At 43.3% G+C, this 20,578-nt stretch overlaps 1 protein-coding gene across 11 annotated transcripts in view; it reads right to left on the bottom strand.

The window, feature by feature from the left end:
* The window catches only part of HIVEP1 (HIVEP zinc finger 1), a 125,103-nt gene that overhangs the window by 38,268 nt on the left and 66,257 nt on the right, over nucleotides 1-20,578 (bottom strand). For 10 of the 11 annotated variants that reach the window (XR_008575800.1, XM_054816075.1, XM_054816084.1 and 7 more), the window contains one exon: nucleotides 18,024-18,077. The exons of the other annotated variant lie outside the window; for it this stretch is intronic. Coding sequence is in view for 9 of the 10 variants with exons in the window: in XM_054816075.1 (XP_054672050.1) it covers nucleotides 18,024-18,077 (54 nt within the window). In the remaining variant the exon portion in view is untranslated. The remainder of the gene's footprint in view (nucleotides 1-18,023; nucleotides 18,078-20,578) is intronic. 11 annotated transcript variants of the gene reach the window in all.

The following is a 20,578-nucleotide window of genomic DNA, read 5'->3' as shown; positions in this document are numbered from 1 at the left end:
GCAGAGGAAACCAACTATTAAATGGATCTAAATCCATTTTCTTAAGCTTTTACAACTCATTCATTAGGCTGTTAGCCAAAACCATGCTCGTCTGATTGCCAATATTCAAAGCAAAGGAAGAATCTGATGCGACTAGAGGGCTGATGCCTCTGAAAAGGTTCAGCTGCATATGCGTTTTGGGAAGCAGTATCAAGTAACTCCATGTAGTATGTTTACCTGCACAGAGTTACTCAGGAACAGAGGTTTATGTGCACTTATAGGTAAAAAAAAGCCTTAAGGCCACGTATAAAGGGACAACATTCTCACAGTCAACTTCACAAAGAGGTACGTGGAGACAGCTCAGACTTCCCAGTACCCATCAACCCAACGGCCCCCTTTGAGTGGCACAAAGACCATCCTTCTGCAGAAACACCAGCTGGGTCGTACGCTGCGGTGGGAGGAAAGCCAACACGTAGTCTGCATCTGACAAGAGATACTGGAGCTGATGAAGCCAGGGTGAAATTCCTGCTCCATGTAAAGGAAATCCAGGCAACGCCTAAAGCCTGTCTAGCAGAAGAGAATGCAAAGTGACTGGTAGGAAAAGAAAGGCAAGAAGATGTTTTTTCCACGCCACAGCATAACCCAACTGGGATGTCCGCTAACGCCAGATACTTGGAAGTTCAAAATCCTGTTTCCAACTTGATGCCAACTTAATGTATGCATATTTTCATTTAGGGTGAATGTATATTCAGGAGATTTTCTTGCAAACTGAAAGATTAAAGACTACACATCACATATAAGGTATTGCAAATGTGGAAATTCTGCAGAACCTGAACTATTCCTTTCTCAGCCCTACTAGAGGAAGTTTAACTGTGAAGAGTAAGAGACTGTTTTGTGACATTCTGCAGTCCCATGAAGGACACATTCACATCCCTTGCACAAACTACTCGCTCCAAATCCTAGTTATGGGGACTTTGTGCTCCTCTTGTGCATCTAGAAAGAAATTTCTGCACTAATCATTCACTTAACCTTTAAACAAATTTTGCATTTATTCCTTTATTACCGAAACCTATTCATGTTAGACTGAATATAACATATTCAAAGCTGAGCTGTCTTCCATCACGATGTTTTGTAATTCCCGTCGCCTCACAATTGAACAAGTGGCTTACACTAATAAACTATCATCAATAATATTAAGGTGATTTCTTTAAAATTCATAGTCTACTGCAACTGTTTTTTCTTCAATAACAAAAACCAATTTTACACGAATCAGAAAGAAAATAACAAGGTAATTATATAAAAGGGTGCTTTTAGCCATGGTTTGGTGATCTCTCAGAAGCATGGCCACACTAATTGAGCCTAAGTAATTTGGTTCCTTTCATGCACACACTGCAGCTTTTATCCCGTCACAATCACGCCTCCACACCGATCATACTGCCGGTGTTTGTACTGGAGCGCTACGGGAAGAGCTGGGCAGATTACACATAGCTGGGAAGACAAGAGTGCCAAGAATTGCGAACACCCAAGCAGACAAATGTACACAAAAAGACTAAGGTGTTTTATACTGCAGTAACGGAACAATCAAATGATGTGCTTCTTCCTGATGCCTCAGAATATTAAATAACTACTATTCCTGGCTTTCAATCATATAGTGCAGAAGAACAAGCATACTCGACCTGCACCGTGCCAGTGAACTGGAAACCAATACAGCTGAAAGGTGTAATATGGCTTAAGAAAGCCTGAAAGAAAGTAAAAATGTATCTCTAATCTACCAATCAAATAATTAAAAATATGAACTCGTTATGAACACAGGATCTGAATTTTCCATAATCTGTTTGCTGCTTTACTTTTAAAAAATGTTGTTCAACACATGCCAAACTGTAAAAATTGTTCAAGAAATTGAAAAGGAAAGAAAAAAGAATAAACAAAGGCAAGTTATGCATGGCATTACATAAAGAAGTCATCTTCTTAAGTCTTCACAACTACTAATTGTGCTGCTTCTATACCAATAAAAATCCAGTCTATGAAAATCATAAGAACTAGTTTCTTATTTGTATTTCTGACTCTACATCTTTTGTGATTCCAGAGATGGAGTCACCTGTTTGCTTTGGTGCACTCACCTGTAAAATCTTGTAAAACGTACTTTCTTGACAATGGCTTTAACAAGGCTTAACAACAGTTTATGTCCTGTGCTCTACTTTGCTCCTTGATAATTTAGAAATCCTTATTATTAATGGAAATACTCACCTCATGTTTGCTAATAACCAAATTTCTAGCCTATTTGAGAAAAAAGGAATCTGTGACAAGTTCATTTCACTTATTTTAAGCTTTTCATTCCTTTTAAGTCTTCTTTTTCACATTCCCAGTTTATGCTGAAGATATTCCATTCCACGTTTGTTAACCTACAGCTACATGCTTGCACGAAGATCAACTGCATCAATATTTCCAGATGTAACAACAAAACTGGTGGAAAACATCCGTCCCAGAACGTTAAACACTCCTCTGCCTTTCAGAGCTACAAACTTTCAGGAGTGTGATAACTTGCCAGGGCTGTGCACCCACATCAACAAGCTGATGCTGAACAAAAAGAAAGTAAAAACATCCTCATGTGGAAAACAAGAAAGAAAAAAAAAGAAGTTGATTTGCTTTTCTTTCTCCCCCCCCACTCCACATGCTCTGCTCACCTCCCTCTCCAATGACAAAGCCCTTCTCATTGTTCGGAGGCAATTTCCCTTTTTCTCAGGTGGTGAAGTGGTGGTGTTGAGAAGTGCTGTCACCTCAATCAGATACCTAAAAAGTATCTTTTTCATAAGCTGTATTACATCAAATAGGATTAAGTTACCCAGCCTGAGAGGAGAGGTAGCAATGCCATTGTGCTCAGCGCCTCACTTTTCAGATCGCAGGGACACGGGAGCATCTCTTTCATGCTTTGCCTGGTTGGCTTTGTGCTGCTTTGCCATCAGGCCTCTCTCTCTAATTCTTTTGCTTCCGTATGAGTTCTGCACTCAAAACATGACAAGAAAGCTGATGTTTCTAAACATGACTTTGTTCACCTATAATTTCTCTGCTGCACTTTGCACAGGAAATAGAGCGAAAGAACACAAGGGTGATGGTGTAGATAGCAATCTGGCAGAGTAACTCATGCAGCAAATAAAGGAAAGGTATAAGCGATCTGATTTTTTCTTCCGTAACATTCGCTGGTGAACTAGACAGTGTCTTGACAAAATGATCTCAATGGTTTTGTTTAAGTAACTTTCAGAACTGCCTGTCTCAAAGCCTACATGTTATTATAACACCCACTCGCTTTCTCTCCTTTCTAATAGAGCTACGTGCTTGTACTTTAAAAAAAGGAAGAGAAAAAGAAGGAACTGAAGCAAGGCACCAAGCTCCCTTCTCTCTCAGTGCTACCCTGTGAAATGCAGAGCAAGAAACTGCTACCTGCCCTTACAGTCCAATGAATGGCACAATTTTTGTCTCATGTCCTCACTTTATGATGCAGAATTAAACAAAAAAAAAAAAAAATCACTGTAGGCTTAAATACATAGACCAGATTTTCAAATCAAGTGCCTAAACATTAGCTCCTAAATCTCTACTTTGCTCCCAGGGCACTGCAAGTAAGATCAAGCCTCTTCTGAAAGTGTTCAAATACTAATTGATGTCTTAAATGTACAGCTACAAGGTTACTCCGACACTTAACAACGGTAGCGATTCAAAGGTGGAAGGCTTTTCAAAGGAGAGAGACCATTACTAAGGATCTTATTCTGATTAAAGCTAAGCTTCCCAGTGTCTTTAGATATTCAAAAACATTCTTATTCTTGACATCCGATACTTATTTCATTTTGATTTCACCAAAACTGTTGAAAGCACTCATGAATCACCCCACTGGGTCTGTTTCCATGAATAAGTAAAGAGCATGATTATGAGATAAAGAAATAAGTCTTGCCGGCAAATGTAAGGCCACTAGAACTTACATTAAACACAGCAGGGAATAACTAAACTTTCATTTTTTATTAAATTACCTCTTTAGCTTCATACTGCCTCCTACATGTTAAGTACAGCCATCAGTATTTTTCCTAAAATTATATTTTTTCCAAAGCATTAAAAAAAACCCCAAACAAACAAAAATCCCACCTTGATTACATAAAACACACATACAACTATGAAAATGTTCACAGTCGTCAACAGAAGGATTTGAACAAGATTAACCCAAGGGCCGTACTTAATTTTAAGTACAAATAGAGAGGACTTTAAAGTCAATCACCAACAAACTTATTTAACAGTCTTATCTCAGGTGCCTAACTTCAGACTTCCTGACATGGCCACAGGCTGGTCACTCCCTGTTTCAGAGGTCAGGAGGCAAGTCAAGGAACTTGGGGCACTCCAAGTCAGCTGCGATATTTGAAAACCTCGGTCAGTAGGCTTAACCCATGCTTAATAGCTTTCATTGCTGTGGTGGGTTGACCCTGGCTGGAGGCCAGGTGCCCACCAGAGCCGCTCTCTCACTCCCCTCATTCACTAAACAGGGGAGAAAAGGCATAACGAAATGCTTGTAGGTCGAGATAAGGACAGGGAGAGATCACTCACTAATTATCGTCACGAGCAAAACAGACCAAACTTAGAGAGGGAATTCATCTAATTTATTACTAGGCAAAACAGAGTAGAGGAATGAGAAAATAAAATCAACTCTTAAAACACTTCCCCCCACCCCTCCCATCTTCCCGGGCTCAACTTCACTCCCGGCTTCAACCTTCCCCCCGTCAGCGGCACAGGGGGACAGGGAATGGGGGTTACGGTCAGTTCATCTCACGGTGTTTCTGCCGCTTCTTCATCCTCAGGGGGAGGACTCCTCTCATCGTTCCCCTGCTCCAGCATGGAGTCCCTCTCACGGGGTGCAGACCTTCAGGAGCAAACTGCTCCAGCGTGGGGTCCCCCACGGGGTCACAAGTCCTGCCAGCAAACCTGCCCTGGTGTGGGCTCCCCTCTTCACGGGTCCACCGGTCCGGCCTGGAACGTGCTCCAGCGTGGGCTTCCCACGGGCCACAGCCTCCTTCAGGTGCCTCCACCTGCTCCGGCGTGGGGTCCTCCACGGGCTGCAGGTGGAATCTCTACACCCCCTCATCCTTCCTCCATGGGCTGCAGGGGGACAGCCTGCTTCACCATGGCCTTCACCACGGGCTGCAGGGGGATCTCTGCTCCGGCGCCTGGAGCTCCTCCTCCCCCTCCATCTGCACTGACCTTGGTGTCTGCAGAGTTTCTTACATCTTCTCACTCCTCTCTCCGGCTGCAAAAGCTCTCTCTCTCCAAGTGTTTTTCTACTTCTTAAATATGTTATCACAGAGGCGCTGATTGGCTTGGCCTTGGCCAGCGGCGGGCCCGTCTTAGAGCCGGCTGGCATTGGCTCTGTCAGACACAGGGGGAGCTTCTAGCAGCTTCTCACAGAAGCCACCCCTGTAGCCCCCCTGCTACCAAAACCCTGCCACGCAAACCCAACACAATTGCTGAGAACACCAGTCTAAACATATACAGAGTGGGCCCTTGAAAACCACTTGATCTGTATGTAAAGAACAATCTGACATTAATTAACTAATTAAAAAATGGCAGGGGGGGTGTTGACATTGAAAGGCTAAAGCATTCTGACAGGGATTGGATCAAGCGCTCACCTATGCCAACGTCTGTCCTTTTGTTCCTATCAGCAAATACTGGACCATTCCGTAAGGCATGGATAAGGTAAGTATGGTTTCATGGTTTCATATTGCCTGTAAACATATGATTCTTTTTCTTGGTGTTTTTAACAGACAACACGAAGCTCTGGCTTGATGTGTGACCCATCAAAGGTACTGTATTGGCTGTCAGCAAGAGAGAGGCTCCTCAACCCTCTTTTAAGGGTCATTTCACACCAGGTTTTTGCACTGGAATGACTATTTTAATAGCATAATTTCTCATGATTAACCAAAATAGCGAAAGTCCTACTAACATAAGCTCCAGGGAAGGTGCACCTGTGTTAATACGTGGTACCAGCACTCATTTGAGCAGTGCCATTAACCTCAATGACAGCATACATTTTTGTAAAGTCAAATTAAATTTTAATGCGCTCTGCCATCACACCCTGGCAAGCCCATAAAATCAGCGTATCTCAAGTTCATGTACTAAAGGTAATTGTAGAGAAAATGTGTATTGATATATACACCAAGAAATCATACCCAGTAACACTACCAGTAAGTTAGTTTCCCAAATTTAAAAATTAGTATTTCATAACATCACAAGATAATTCAGGTGGGAAGGGACCTCAGCAAGCCACTAGTCCAACCTCCTGCTGAAATCAGGGCCAGCTATGAGATCAGACTGTGGTCCTTAGGGCTTTGTCCAGTAGGGTCTTGGAAACCTCCAAGGAGAGAGTCTACACAGCCTCTGTGAGCAACATCTTCCGCTGCTTGACTGTCCTCGTGGGGAACAAGCCAGTCTGCGCCTCTCTTGTTTCAACTTATTCCTATGGCCTCTCATCCTCCCACCATGCTCCACTGTGAAGAGTCTGACTTCATCTTCATGATAACCCCCAAAAAATGACCTCTTCTCAAGGCTGAGTGAGCCCCGGTCCCTCAGCTTCTCCTCACAGGACAAGTGCTTCAGCCCTGACGGTTGTGGTGTCCCAATGCTGAACTCACTCCAGGTTTTTGATGTTCGTCCTGCACTGTGGGGCCCAAAACCGGACACATTACCTAAACGTGATCTAAGGATTGCTGAGTAGGGGAGGATAATCCCTTCCCTTGATCTGCTGGCCATGTTCCTGCTCTTCCAGCCCAGGATGCTGTGGCCTCCCCCGGTGCCCGACGTGTTGCTGGCTCGTGCCCAGCTGGCTGCCCACCGCACCCCCAGCGCCTTTGCTCCCCGGCCAGTCAGTCCCCAGCGGGTCTCGCTGCAGGGGCTCCTCCTGCCTGCATGCAGGGCTTTGCATCTGCATCTGTTGAAACCAGACTTGCTACTCCTCTGGTTGTCCACCTATTCAGACCTTAACACCCTAACTTGGATAGAAGAATATAGCAGGAGACAGTGTCAAAAACCTTGTTAAAGTCAGGGTAAAAAATGACATCCACTGCTCTCCCCTTGTCCCCAAATCCAGTCGCTGTAATAGAATTCATTTTATCATAGTCATTTTAACACAGTTTTCATCAATTTCCATTGTTATGAGATTGGAATATGGAAAGCTGAAGGTCTGCAAAATACTTTTGCTCACATTTATACCCAATATGCTATTTACATGCTTCTATAGGTCTTCATCTTAATAAGTCATCTGGATGAGAATACATACCAATGATACACTTTCCAGCTACATGGAGAATAGCATCCCCCAGGAATCCTGCTTTTCAATTTTTCTTGTTGCTTAATTCCTTTTCCTATTCCCAACTTCCACCATCAAACAAATCCTGCACACACTTCATCTCACTGACGGTGAACCTAACAGGCGCTTCAATAAAAGCAATGCAATCTAAAAATGTTCAGTTTGTTCCACCAGATGCTTTAGCATAACTACAGATGTGGCTGGCGTTGCTTTATACCTAAGTCTATTTGTATGCAATTTAGAGATTTTCAAATAAATACGTTCCAAGAAATACCCAGATTGTTGTTTACCAAAAGTAAGCAACAACGAAGAACAGGCAAACACTGTTTAATCAAATTTAGTACAAAATGTAATGTTTAAACTATACAATCTACTGTTTCCGCTAATTCTATATTACCAGGAGGGAATCGTCACTTTGAAGGAAACACTGGAAGAAGTATTTCTTGCCTTTGAATAACATTTTCCTGAAACAAAAGGCCTGCCTATATTTCAAACTAGCCTGAGAGAGACACAAGCTGGTGCAGGAGTGGGGAAGAGAAAATATATCAAGAAAATATACATGCTAGTAAGTGAAATAAAGCAGGTTTAAAGGTGCAGCCACAGAGAAAGGCGTATGCTGGGCTGCTCCTCCTGCACTAGGAGTACGTGAGCAGAGCGGATTAGCTTTATAAATTGCGCAATAACGTTTCAGCACAAGGTAAGCGAGACACCTTCGCCCCGAGGCACACGGCTCGGGCTTATCAGGCAGCTCCCCTGCGATACAGTTTCATCCCAGACGTGGGAGCCTGCCAACTCTGGTTTGGCCGTGGGACAGGTAAAGAGTAAATGACAAGTTGCAGTCTGGGGCTGTCTTTCTGATGGCACCTTTTCAAGTCATGGCTGCTCACATCAAGACATCCTTGACGGCGAGACTTCTGATGGGATGTAAGGACATAACTACCTTACGCTAACGAGACCAAGAAAGATCTTCTTTATAGGAGTTTGGTCTCATTTTGTGCATTTAGCTTCTTGGCTTGAGTGAAGGCACTACCAACCAGCAGGTTTTTAGCCATAAGAACAGCGTGCTTGATGAGGAAGACCATGAAGATCAAACAGCAATAAACATCTGACCGCTGAGGTAACACCAGGGCCTCAGCAGAGAAACGCCACCATCCATATGTGAACAGGAATCAAATGCAACATTTTGGCATGTCTGAAAATCTCTGACCAAAATGAAATGGATTTTTTTTTCCCCCAAAAGAGTTAATTTCCTGCTCAGCGTGAAACACATGAAATGAAACATGACATTTGATACTAACCGAGATTTCCCACCATCGTGTGTGTAAGAAACCAGCAGAGGCTGAACCGCTGTGAAGTTTCACAGGACCTCAGCACTTCACGGAAAGGCAGAGGAAAATGCAACACGAGAACAGCAAACGCTGACCACACAACCTATGGCTAACGCCTGACTACTCACACAAAATGTCAATAGATGAACATTCAGCAAGGGCATGTACTACAGTATTTTAAACATGCTGAAAAAAAATTAAAAATATTGACTATGTTAAGTAGCCCTCGGGAGTTTATGTACTGGCTCTGCATTACAGACATTTAACAACTTTATATTCCTAATCTACACAGAAGCCTTAATACTAAACTAAGAAAAGTAATCACTGCTTAAGTGCTGTTAAGATAAAGCACGCTGATTATGAGCAGGTGGAGAGGCAACATTATGACAGCTAACATCACCAGCAATCCTAGCCCGAGAAGTTCTTCCTCGCTGAGGACTCCAAAGACATCGAAAAAAAGACAGGATGCCTCCCCAAAGGCAAGTTACCAAGCTCCCAGTCAAAGCCTAATCAGAAACCAGTTCCACCCCATTATCCGTGTAAGAATAAAGCTGTTTAGATATAACCAGTTAGAGAAAGTGTGTTGCCAGAAATTAACTAAAATACCTCAGGGACATCTGGAAATCTTCTTAGGACATCAGGCAATGTTGTGAACAGCTTCATGACTAAATTATCTGTTTACAAGTTAAGGATTATCAGTTATTACTGGAATTTGGGATTTGGCTAATAAATCATTAGAACAACTTCTACCCCTAACACACAGAAGAAGAAAGGCCAGTAAAACAGAATTATGGAATGGCTCATGAAACAGCAACCACTTTAAGGGTTATCAGCAATGAGCAACTGCTATCTGGTCAGATGAGATACAGAATATAAAATCCCCAAACATGAGTCTGCGGGGAAAAAAACAGAAATTAAGGGAACAAGATGTTAACTAAACTCTCTTTGCACATCATGATGTTCAAACAGAACAAGCTCCTTAGTCATATTCCCTGCGTTGCTTTAATATCATCTTCCATTTGAAAAGCAGGGATCAAATGGAGCAATTTCCATACTGCCTGTAGCAACTGAAGAGAAACGAAGAGCAGCAAACAGCTCACACCTAACAACCGTGCTATTTAAAAATAGAGAAAGAAACAGGAGTTCTGGCAAAGTGAGTAGGAAAAGTCTTACGCAGCAGGTCTTTCTTGGAGGACTAAATGGCGCTGTGAACATGACAAAAGCAGGAGAAGTTGACTTGATGGAAATCTAGTCACCAGGAATGTCCTAAGCGTGGAAGCTCGGTCTGGCGTGCTAGAGGTGGGAAGGACGATCTCCCCCAGGGTACGTTTGCCTCAACATCACTGGGAGGTCCTCAGTGCCAACACCTCTGGTACACTGCACCTAACTCACCATCCATTTATATATTATATTTTCCCTTCCGGAGGAGGCCAAAGGAAATTAACAACTAAAAGGAACTAAAGGAGTATCTGGAAAGTATGAAAAAAACCCCACTCATTACTCATATGCAAGGCAGACTCCAAGGAAGCTAACAAGTGAAAAATCTTGCATTTCCACAACTGGCTTGCTCCCAGCTCACATCAGCTAAAATTAGCAACCTACTGCATTTACTACATGCGCGTAAGTACTCCTCTCGAATCAGCTAGTTCGTTAGCTCAGCATCCTCCCACCACAAAAATAAAGCTTGTTTGGGCCTCAGATTTTAGAAACTTGCAAGAAATCCTTCTATTCATTAAAGCAGGGTCAAGCACAAAATGTTACTGTGTCTGAAAACATAGCCAGTGATTTAACAACGCACTGTACCGTGACTTGGAATAGCCACTTTCCATTTACTATCAGGGAGATTGTTTTTACAAAGCTAATCTGTATAATGTCCCTTTGAAAATTATACTTGTAGGTTGGAATGTCTTTTCCTGAACTGTCACTCAGAAAAAGTCAAAATACTATTATTTTAACATCCCATTAATGCTTTAACCAAGTTCTCATAATAGCTCCGAAGGATGAAATGTTCAATTTAAAACTGTAAATCTGTTTGTCTGCCTGTCAAAACAATACCAGTTCTTGCTGTGTCTAGCACCAGCAGTGGATTTACCGAGCAGATTTCAGCTGCTAGTAGTCTAAACTAAATGTACTAACCAAAGAAAATTAAAATAGAAATAGCAGATACAGACATTGACTCACAACCCAGGAGGTTTACAGGAGCCAGAAAACTTCCCTGGGTTAAGCCCATATTCTAATGTTGTTTCTCAGAGCAAAGAACATGTAAACATCTCAATTTTGATTAGTTTGCCCCCACTGGTAAAATGAGGACATTAAAATGTACTTAACTGTTGAAGACGAAAGCAATGAAAAATGACATTAAATGGTACCAGAGATGATTCCTGCTCCCACAGAAGTCAGGAGAGTTTTCTCCCTGTCCTTCGCGGGCACAAACCCTGCATTCGATGTGCTTGAAGACAGAAAGAACCTTTCAAGTCGTCATTGTTGTTATTAGCAGCACACAATGTTCCCTCAATGTGAAAACACCAGAGATTTTAAGAATTGATGGGACTTCATGAAAATGTGAGATCTCGCATGACACGAGCTACAGACACGAATAGTTCCTGCATTAAGCCAATCACGGCTGTCTGAGTTGCTGTAAATATTTTAGGAAGATAATTCAGCCTTGATTTAAAGCCTTATAGTTTGACGTACACAGAACAATTTAAATAAATTACCTCTCAGACACATGTATTGACATATTTTAATGTAGATACAAACACTTTATGAAATCAGACATCAAGAAAATGCACGACTGAATCGCATGTAATATCACTGCTAGCTTGTAGTTTTGAACATTTGGAAAGTAAAAGGTAGGTAGCTCTGGTGTATGTCAACAGAAAAATAAACAGGCAAGCTAATCCTCTCACCAGCGTTAAGTAGCAAACAGGACGCTCTGTAACTTGCAACTTTTGAAGATTATATACTGCCATTTAGAGCGACTGTATTTCTAGCCCATATGGTTGCTGAAGATAAGGATGGAAAGATGAAAAGAATCAAATGAAACTTTGGATCTCGGTTACACGTCTTGCCCCAGAGTAAGGCACAGTTTCCTACAAATACAAAATGGAACGAAAATGTTTTGGACTAATGATAGCAGCAGCAAAGAATCCAGAAAGCTTGCATGCTTGCAAACCTACAGGAAAAAATTCAAGGAAACATCTGTGGAGGACGAGGTCACTGTAAGCCGGTAAATCAAATTGCTAAAATAGTTTAGCACCACATTTCCAGATTTTTGTTTGATCTACCCCTTCTCCTTCAATTTCCTATTTCCCGTGAACGAAAGACCACAGTACTGACCCCAGCTGACGACCTGGGGAGCAGGGTACCTCACCCGCATGCAGTTGCTCCCACCTGCTTTTTGGCAGGGAAGGGTGCAGAGATGGGAATACCTGTGGGGTGGGGAGGGGAGGGAAGGGGAAGGACCTGGCCGCTCCTTTGAGGCCGGATGGTGGGCCGATGAGAGTCGTCTCTAAGCTGGGATGTGGCAACATAAAAAGGGTATCAATCTTTAAGGTAAGACACATGCAACATCTTGTTTATCTAGGGAGAATGATGGTATATTTATAATAATGTATCTGAAACTCCCTCTATAATTTCGTCGTGCAATAACATGCATTCATTTAACAAGAGGGATGATAAGGCAGGGAGGGTTTGGAAGGACTCCGAAGATACAAAGTACATCAACCATGAATCTGCAGCAGAAGCTACATTTCTGAACTAGTGTCTCATGCTTCCATTTATAATGACAAACTTCCTCACCTAAATCTCAGTGCCGTTCAATTTACTAGAAATACAATATTCTAGTTAAAAAACCAGCAGATGGGCAAACAAGGTAAAGGGCATTTAATTTCAGTTGCCTCTCCTCCATGCCAACACACTGCTTTGAGAGGACTGCAAGTGTGGGAGGGGAACATATGTGCATGTGGATTGTGCATCTCGGAGAATATTTGCTGCTGGAACGTAATCTCTCCTTTCTTTACTCTTTCTTTCCATGACCGCTCAAATGTACATTCACGCAATGGGTATTTTTCAACTGCAGCCCAGAGGTTGCTTGGACCTTGCTGGAGTCCAAACCAGGGCTTTGAATGGTTCTGTCTTGGTGGTTTCTCAGCAAATACTGACAGAGCCTGCTGCCATTTAAACAACCTCCAATCAAGTCAGACAAAACTCTTGGACCTACCAGCAACACTTCTGTATCTAAGGATGCAAATGAAGAGGGTGCTACTAATAGCAAAGCATAAGACTCTAGCAAGAGAATTGATTTGGGTGAAATTCTGATACTGTCTTAGGGAGAAACTTGTGGTACCTCTGGAAGGGAACTCTATTATCAAGAAAGACCTGTCACAACAGCTTGACTTCTGGAAGAGGTAAGAGCAACCTACAAATCCACCTTCACAGACCAAGCAGTGAACAGCTATGCTGAGGATCTGAAACGGAGGATACATTGCATAGTCTTCAAATTCCACATGCAGCATCTCTAGCAGCAGGTAAGAAACTGAAAATGCTCTTTAAGGAATGTGAAAATGGTGGAGTGAGAAACTATAGCAACTTGGTTGATAGGCACATGACAGACTCAGATAGGTGCTAAATAGACCTTAACACAGTTTAAGGACAGATCTGATCCCTTCAGCTCAAGTGGGTACTCCGAAATGAGTACTCTATCGGAACTGATAAACTGGAGGGGACCAACACTGATCTGAAACTTAACTGACAGCTTATTCCTTTCTGCTATTTCCGACATCACCTTTTCTGGGGGCGAGACCAGGAGTGCTGTAACAAAGAGAGCCACCAGAACGTGGAACCCGGTCCATGCTATGGCGCGTAGACCTTGAGGAAAGGTGGTGTACAAGAGGTAAATCTTCCCATGCTTTGAGTAAAGTCAGCTGCACTTGTTGAGGCAGCAGGACAACACCAAGCCGCTGACGCCTAATAAGATAGGTTGAAAACAGGCTTCTCCTGGAAGCTAGACAGAGAGATACCTGCCAGTCCTGGGAAGAGATCAGGAGAGGAGACTGGCAGATGCCTACGTGCCATTAGAGGCACTGGAAGTCTGAGTTCAGGCTGGATTTGTTATATTGCAGTCACAATCAGTAAACTGTTTAAAGTTTTACCTATTGAAGAAATAGGTACAGCCAGTCTACCCACCTCCCCCTCTCCTGCATCTGCTGGTTTTGGCTGGGATAAAGTTAATTTTCTTCATACTAGCTAGTGTAGGGCTCTGGATTTGTGCTGAAAACAGCACTGATAATACAGGGATGTTTTAGCTATTGCTGAACAGTGCTTACACAGAGCCAAGGCCTTATCTGTCTGTCTTCCCAAGTCACCGTTATGCGTGATGGAGCCCTGCTTTCCTGGGGATGGCTGAACACCTGCTGCCGATGGGAAGTGGTGAATTAATTGCTTGTTTTGCTTTCCTTGTGGACACAGCTTTTGCTTTACCTATTAAACTGTCTTTATCTCAACTCATCAGTTTTCTTACTTTTACCCTTCTGATTTTCTCCCCCATCCCACTGTGGGAGTGTGAGTGAGCGGCTGTGTGGGGCTTAGTTACCAGCTGGGGTTAAATCATGACGCTGCAGAAAATCCAAAGCTTGAGTAGAAACTGAAACAAGAACAGCAGCTTATTCAGAGGGATGAATTCATACCTCACAAACAACTATGACAGTCTGCAAGTCTAAACTGCGATGAGGCTGAGGAACACGTGTGTCCCCAGACCATCTCAGATCACCTTATACTCTGAGGACACAGCGATCACCACAAGTAGAATGAGGAAATCCATCTTCCATATGACCTAGTCATTTATCATTGATGCTTTTGGCTGTGACATGGCAAGAAGCAGTTATCTGAAACGATGTAGTTGAGTCCAGAATAGTACTCCTAACAGCCAGAGACACCTCAGGATCGGTGGGTAATGCAGAGTATGCATCAGGTCATGAGACGGTTCTTTTGGGGAACTGCCCAAAAGACTGCCCAAACTAGAGTTTGTCACCAACTTTAGTTCCCTGAACAGTTTCAGAAGCCCAGATACAGGTTTAGGTGGCAGTCTTAGCATTGCTGGTGCCAAGTACAGAGATAACCAAGTTAGTTCCACTAGTCCTAAAGAATGCAATGACAGTGTTGGTGGAGCTGATGTACCTAGGACCTAAACTGCTGTGATAGGTAGAGAACTGCTGCAACAGATAAAGAAGAAAACAAATGCTTACAGCGTTTCATATTGGCCTTCAGTGGCTGAACTGGTTCTGGGGATGACCAAATCAGAAGCCTCTGTGGTAATCACAAGGATCTGAGAGGACTTGACTTTACCAGTCTGGAAGGGAGAAGACAGAGAGACTTTCTTGGGATGGCTTTCTTAGGACGACAGCCAGCGGTAGATCAAAGACAAAGCAGTGAGATTCGGCTGGCTGCCTTCCAGCCCATAATACCCACGGGGTCCCACATCAGAGAAAGCTTTCACTGCTTTCTCAAGGAGAAATCTTCTGTAGTTCAAGCTCACCATCCCTTCCACGTTTTAAAGAACACCATGTGGAGCACTTGCTGGGAGCAAGACCTTCCCTGTCACACTAACGAAACCCTGTATGTGTGGCAGAAGATTAAATTCAACCCCAAAGCAGGGGTACACCCAGGGTGTAAAACAGCTGTGGGAGATATCATCAAAGCACAGCTTCGGAAAATTCATAGCAGCAATTGGGCAGTTGAGAGAAACATGTCCATCACAAAAAATAATCCAGATCAATATTACTTCTGCAAGACCAACAGCAACAAGAGCAGACAGCAATACTTTACATGCCAAGTTTTTTTACGTTTGGATGACAATACCACTTATCTACAAGCCACTAAACAAAAATACAGCCAAACTATTTAGTAGAAGGTCTGGTTTGTTGAAAAGTCTTTGTACATGTTTGAAGGACTGCTATTACTATCTAGCTACTTTTTTTTTTTTCTCTTTCACAAATACGTAGAGCAACATCACAGTCCCGGTGCCTATGCGAGACAGTTTGTATCAAACCTTCCCTTGAAAAACTAAACCAGTCATGAGTTTGAAGAAAAGAAAGCTGAGCAGGACATGGATGAGGTTCATAAAATTACGAAGGCAACAGATAAGGTGAATGTAGAACTGGTATTTAAGAAATCACACAATGCTTGAACTAGGGGACACTTGTGGAAACTAGCCAGAAATCGAGAAAAAGGGTAAAATAATGTATTTTTTAATGTGATTGGTAGTGAACTTCTGCACTTTGCTGCCAGACTATGCTGGATGCAGACAGCCTTAAATCAAAAAGATTCACGGATAACAGGTCCAAAAATGTCTAGATACTAAAGGGATGAGGCAGGCATCCCTAATCCAATGTCTGCAGAGAGCACGAGAGGAACGGACTGCAGAAAGAGGCCAGGCTTGTGTGCTATCCTTAAACAGTACGTCTTATGTTCTCTAATCTTCAAAAAGTTTTGAAGTTCATTGTTTCAAAAGATAATGAACTTTGATTCCAGGACAGAGCATCAACAATTTACAGTGGTGTTCACAGAGGTGTCACAGGCCAGAGGGACAGTTCACCACCACGGGAGGTGAACGCCTACCCAGAACAAGACAAACCACTGACACGTCGTACTGTTAGAGGAAAAAATCTCAAGCCAAATCCAGCATCCCGGGAGAGGTGAGGCTGCTGTCGCATCATGCCCCCAGGTCCCACCAGTAGCAAGGCTGAACATGTTCTTCCAACAGACACAGGCACACAGAGCACACATATACACCATGTACATACATATATATACACATATATATAACTGGACATACAGATCCCAGACAGACACTCGGAGCACTCACACCAACAGCTGAGCAGGATGGAAGTCCATTAATGGGAATGTATCTATATGTACAAGGTGGACCCTTCCAGTAGGTGGGCTCAGACACTCAGTCCTGCCCAGTAACACCCCCTGGATCCCAGTCTCCCCAGTTGCTGCTACCTGGACATGTCAGCCTGTGAGCGCGCGCGCGCGCACACCCACACACAAAGCTGTCCAGGACTCCCCTGCCTGGTCCCTGTAGTCACCCTGCTCTGCTCTCACCCCTATAGACATGCAGCCCCCCTCACACCCAGAGCTGACCTTTAGAGACCTCCAAACCCATCCTGGCCCCCAGCCCACTTCATCTACTCACTGTCTTGTCCAGCCTGATCCTCGCTCACGATGACGCACTCACCCACACACCTGCACTCATTCCAGCTGCTGCACCACAGACCCCCCGTACAGGCAGTGGGTAAAGAGCCCCTCACTGGGAAATGGTTGAAGGTGGAGTTTAATGAGGAGACAGGGCAGACTGTGCTGGTCAGGAGCAGGGCATCGCCAGACAAGCATCCTGGCCAGCCCCAGCTAACATGCAAACAGACTTTTTTATTCTGTTACTCCTCTACTTCCCACATTTGTTCCTCCCCACATCACCTAAATCGCTCCCTTTTCCCACCTTTAGTTCCTTCCCTAGGCATCCCATAGTATGTCCTGTACAATCCCCAAAAGCTCTTCCCCTGCATCCCCCAGCATGTCCCACACCCCCGGCTAGCAAAGCCCTTCGTCCAAAAAGCAACCCAGATTGCTGCTCCCGATGGCTCATGGTGATGGGTTTCACGCCTGGACAGTGGGGCTCTGCGGGAACAGCCCTGGGAGGGGACTGGACAGGGTCCCAGGCTCCCTTCCTCTGGGTCCTTAATTTGGGTTTCCACCTGCCCCTGTGCTGCTCTGGGCTTGTGGACATGGATCTTTCACAGCTGACCTGGGAGGAGCCCATCAAGGTATTGTTTGGGCTCCCTCCACCAACGTCAGCGCCTCTGCAGGCGCGCAGATGGGTTTTATCACACAACCAAACAGGTACCGCTGCAGTCAGCCAGCCTTGAAATGCAATGACTTTCCACCGGCTTTCTAAGCCCTAACACACAGATTGAATCTGTCACAGGTCATCTGTTTCTTAAAATAACCTGTGATGATCAATCCCCCTTCAGCACCTGTTAGAAATCATCACATATTGCTTGTCATAAACCAAATACGGTTATTAATGATTAGGTAAATCATATAATGAACCAAACAGTTAGCACAGGCTGCAGTCAGTAACTCGTGCACATCCCTAATGCTACAGCTTCAGCAGGCTCATCAAGGTCAATGCAGCTACTCAAGTATTTCAGCAAAATTAGGGCGTTACAGATCACAGCCCCTGATCTGCAGACAGACATGCCCGGGGCCTCGGCCAGCGCCCAGTCCACGAGTCTTTTCACTGATGCAGGAAGGCTTTGGATCGGTCTCTAGAATCGCAATGGTTTTTTTCCCACTTCATTTTTGAGTTTGTTTATTACCTCTCTGTTGGTCTTCTGTTCCATTAAGTTGTTTTTGTGCTTCTTCAATTTTGTCTGCAAGAAAGAGAAGTCATTATTAAAACATACATATTAAAAAAAAGCAAGATTTTAGAAAGTCATTTACTGAAATCTGTCTTGAACTATCCGTTTCTATTTGGGAGTGATATCCTTCATACATAAATATGCGGTACATTATGAGTAATACAGCCATATAAAATTTTATCATGTTTTACCAGCAAGGCTATTGACATGTTAAATTACACGGAACTCCAGAAAGAAAAGCACTGGCATTGGATCTGCAGCCAACAGCTAATCCCACCGTTGTTTCATACCATCTATAATAATTTATGCAGTCAGGGGACTCTCTGGAAAAGGTATTACGGTGCATTACAGAGTATTTTAAGACGTTTTTGAAAAATGCTGTTAAAACAAGACAATGCGGTGTTAAACACGGCAATACAAGGAGCAAACAGGATTTGCTACGTGAAACAACAGAGCCAATACCATCACACGGGAGCCGGGGGGGTGAGCAGTAGCCCCCTGCTTATTCCTCCCTGAAACTACCCGAAATTCACACACTCGCAGCAGGAACAAAAAGAGGCCTCAAGTCTTTCCCCTCGCCCTGTTCTGCGCAGATCGCCCGCCGCCCCCAAACACGTCGGTGTTGGGAAGGGAACTGCGATTCTGCGGCTGTTGCGGAGCAGACCCCGTGGGAAGGGGGGACCTCCTTCTGCACGCCCGCGTGTTTGCACGTGTAGAGCAAGAAGCAAGAGAAGGGGCAACTGGAATGAATAAAAACCTGAGACCGATTTATTTTTGGTAGCGAACAGTCCTCTGAGTGGCTTCAGGAAAAGACATTGTTTTGGTAAGGACCAGCGGCACTGGGAGAGGCTGAGCTCCACATCGCGTTGTGGCTTGACTGACCAAGATCTGAGCTTGGAACATGGCTTTCAGATATAACTGATCATTTTCCAAAATACCCGTGAAAGCTTTCTTTCTTTTCTTTTTTTCTTCCTTTTTTTTTTCTTTTCCTTCCCCTTTTTTTTTCCCCTTGCGGGGGACAGTTTTTATAAAATTAACTTGAAATAATAGAATAGAACTGGATTCACCTAAACCTCTCCAACTCTTCTGGTACAACTCAAGAAACACCAGGCTTCTTGGCTGCCATACGTAAGAGGAGGAGGACAGGTCTTCTAAGTCTCCACCTCTTTCTTCACGAGCGTGGAGGCTGTTACTCAGTCTGACTTGTACTCACTCTTCCGATACAACACAAGGTCTCTAGAAAATGGTCCTTTCTTCAACAGACTTTTAAATCAGTGGGTTTAAATGACTTCTCTAATATTTATGAGCTGAACCCACTCAAGTACATTGGAACTATTTGTTCACAGTTGAAGTCTTAAATTGTTCTCCCATTATTTTCTCAGCGGAACCAAAAAAATTATAACTGAAACAAACCCTTCTCACAGGTTTTAAGACTGAGTTTTGTTCAGCTCGCTCCAGTTCTGCATTTCTGCCTTTCAAAACTGGGACCCTTCCTCACTAAATCTCAGTAATTTCTTTTCTGTGCATTGTCCCAGAGAACGCACCAAAACATCTCACAAGGATGCTAACCGGGCAGACTCCAAGCAAATGAAGCTGCTAGTGAGAAAGACCACCACCACAACTTTAAAAGCCACACCTCTTCCTTCATCCTCTGTGGCTGGCGAGACATACATACATACATACATACACACACACATATTTAAAGGGAAGTTTTATACACAGCTTCTTTTGTACTGACTTACTGGCTGCTGAAGTCAAACACAAGCAACTCAAAAAGAGACCAACCCCACGCCAGCTCTTTACCAACCCAGTTAGGCGGGCTTATTTTAAACGCTGAAGACTTGCTGTTTAACATCTTCCTGGATTTCGGCTACAGCTGGAATATCGTATGTATCTATACATTTTTGTATAGAAAGGGCTGTAAATAACAATTTCTAACAAAAATAAGAGGAAACATGAACAGAGCATCTTTTATACAAATGTGCCACTGATGCTACTAGAGAAAAATCTTATGCTGTTTTCCCATCTATTATTGCTTTACAAAAGGTGATGGAATAAGCAACTTAGAAAGTTGCATGACAGCTGATGAAATACATGAATACACAGGAAAAAAATAAGCATCTGATAAATTAACCCTGTAAATAGAGCTGTAAGATTTACCAAAAAGTAAGCAGCAATCAAACCAGAGATTGGCTACTAAACTCATTTCCCCTCTGCTTAGAGAGATATCTAACGCACCAGATACAGCGTTTATCTCGAGAGGATGTAAGATTTATCACCAAAATTTACACTGACGTACACAGACAACTGCAGTTTCATTATTAAAAGAATTACCTGCATATTTCATATAAAAGCTACAATAAATGTATGCATTTAAATTCCCAATCATCCTATTTTAACAAGAAATATTATTTAAGTATTTTGGAAGCATGCTACGTTAGATCACCAGAAAGATTAAATGCTTTGATGTCCTTAACTGAATTCCCTCCCTCCTATTTGGAAAAGAAAAAAAA

This window comes from Grus americana, chromosome 2 (assembly GCF_028858705.1).
Source record: "Grus americana isolate bGruAme1 chromosome 2, bGruAme1.mat, whole genome shotgun sequence".
Taxonomy (NCBI): domain Eukaryota; kingdom Metazoa; phylum Chordata; class Aves; order Gruiformes; family Gruidae; genus Grus; species Grus americana.
The sequence above is the reverse complement of the archived record's forward strand: the minus strand, read 5'-3'. Positions and strand labels throughout refer to the sequence as shown.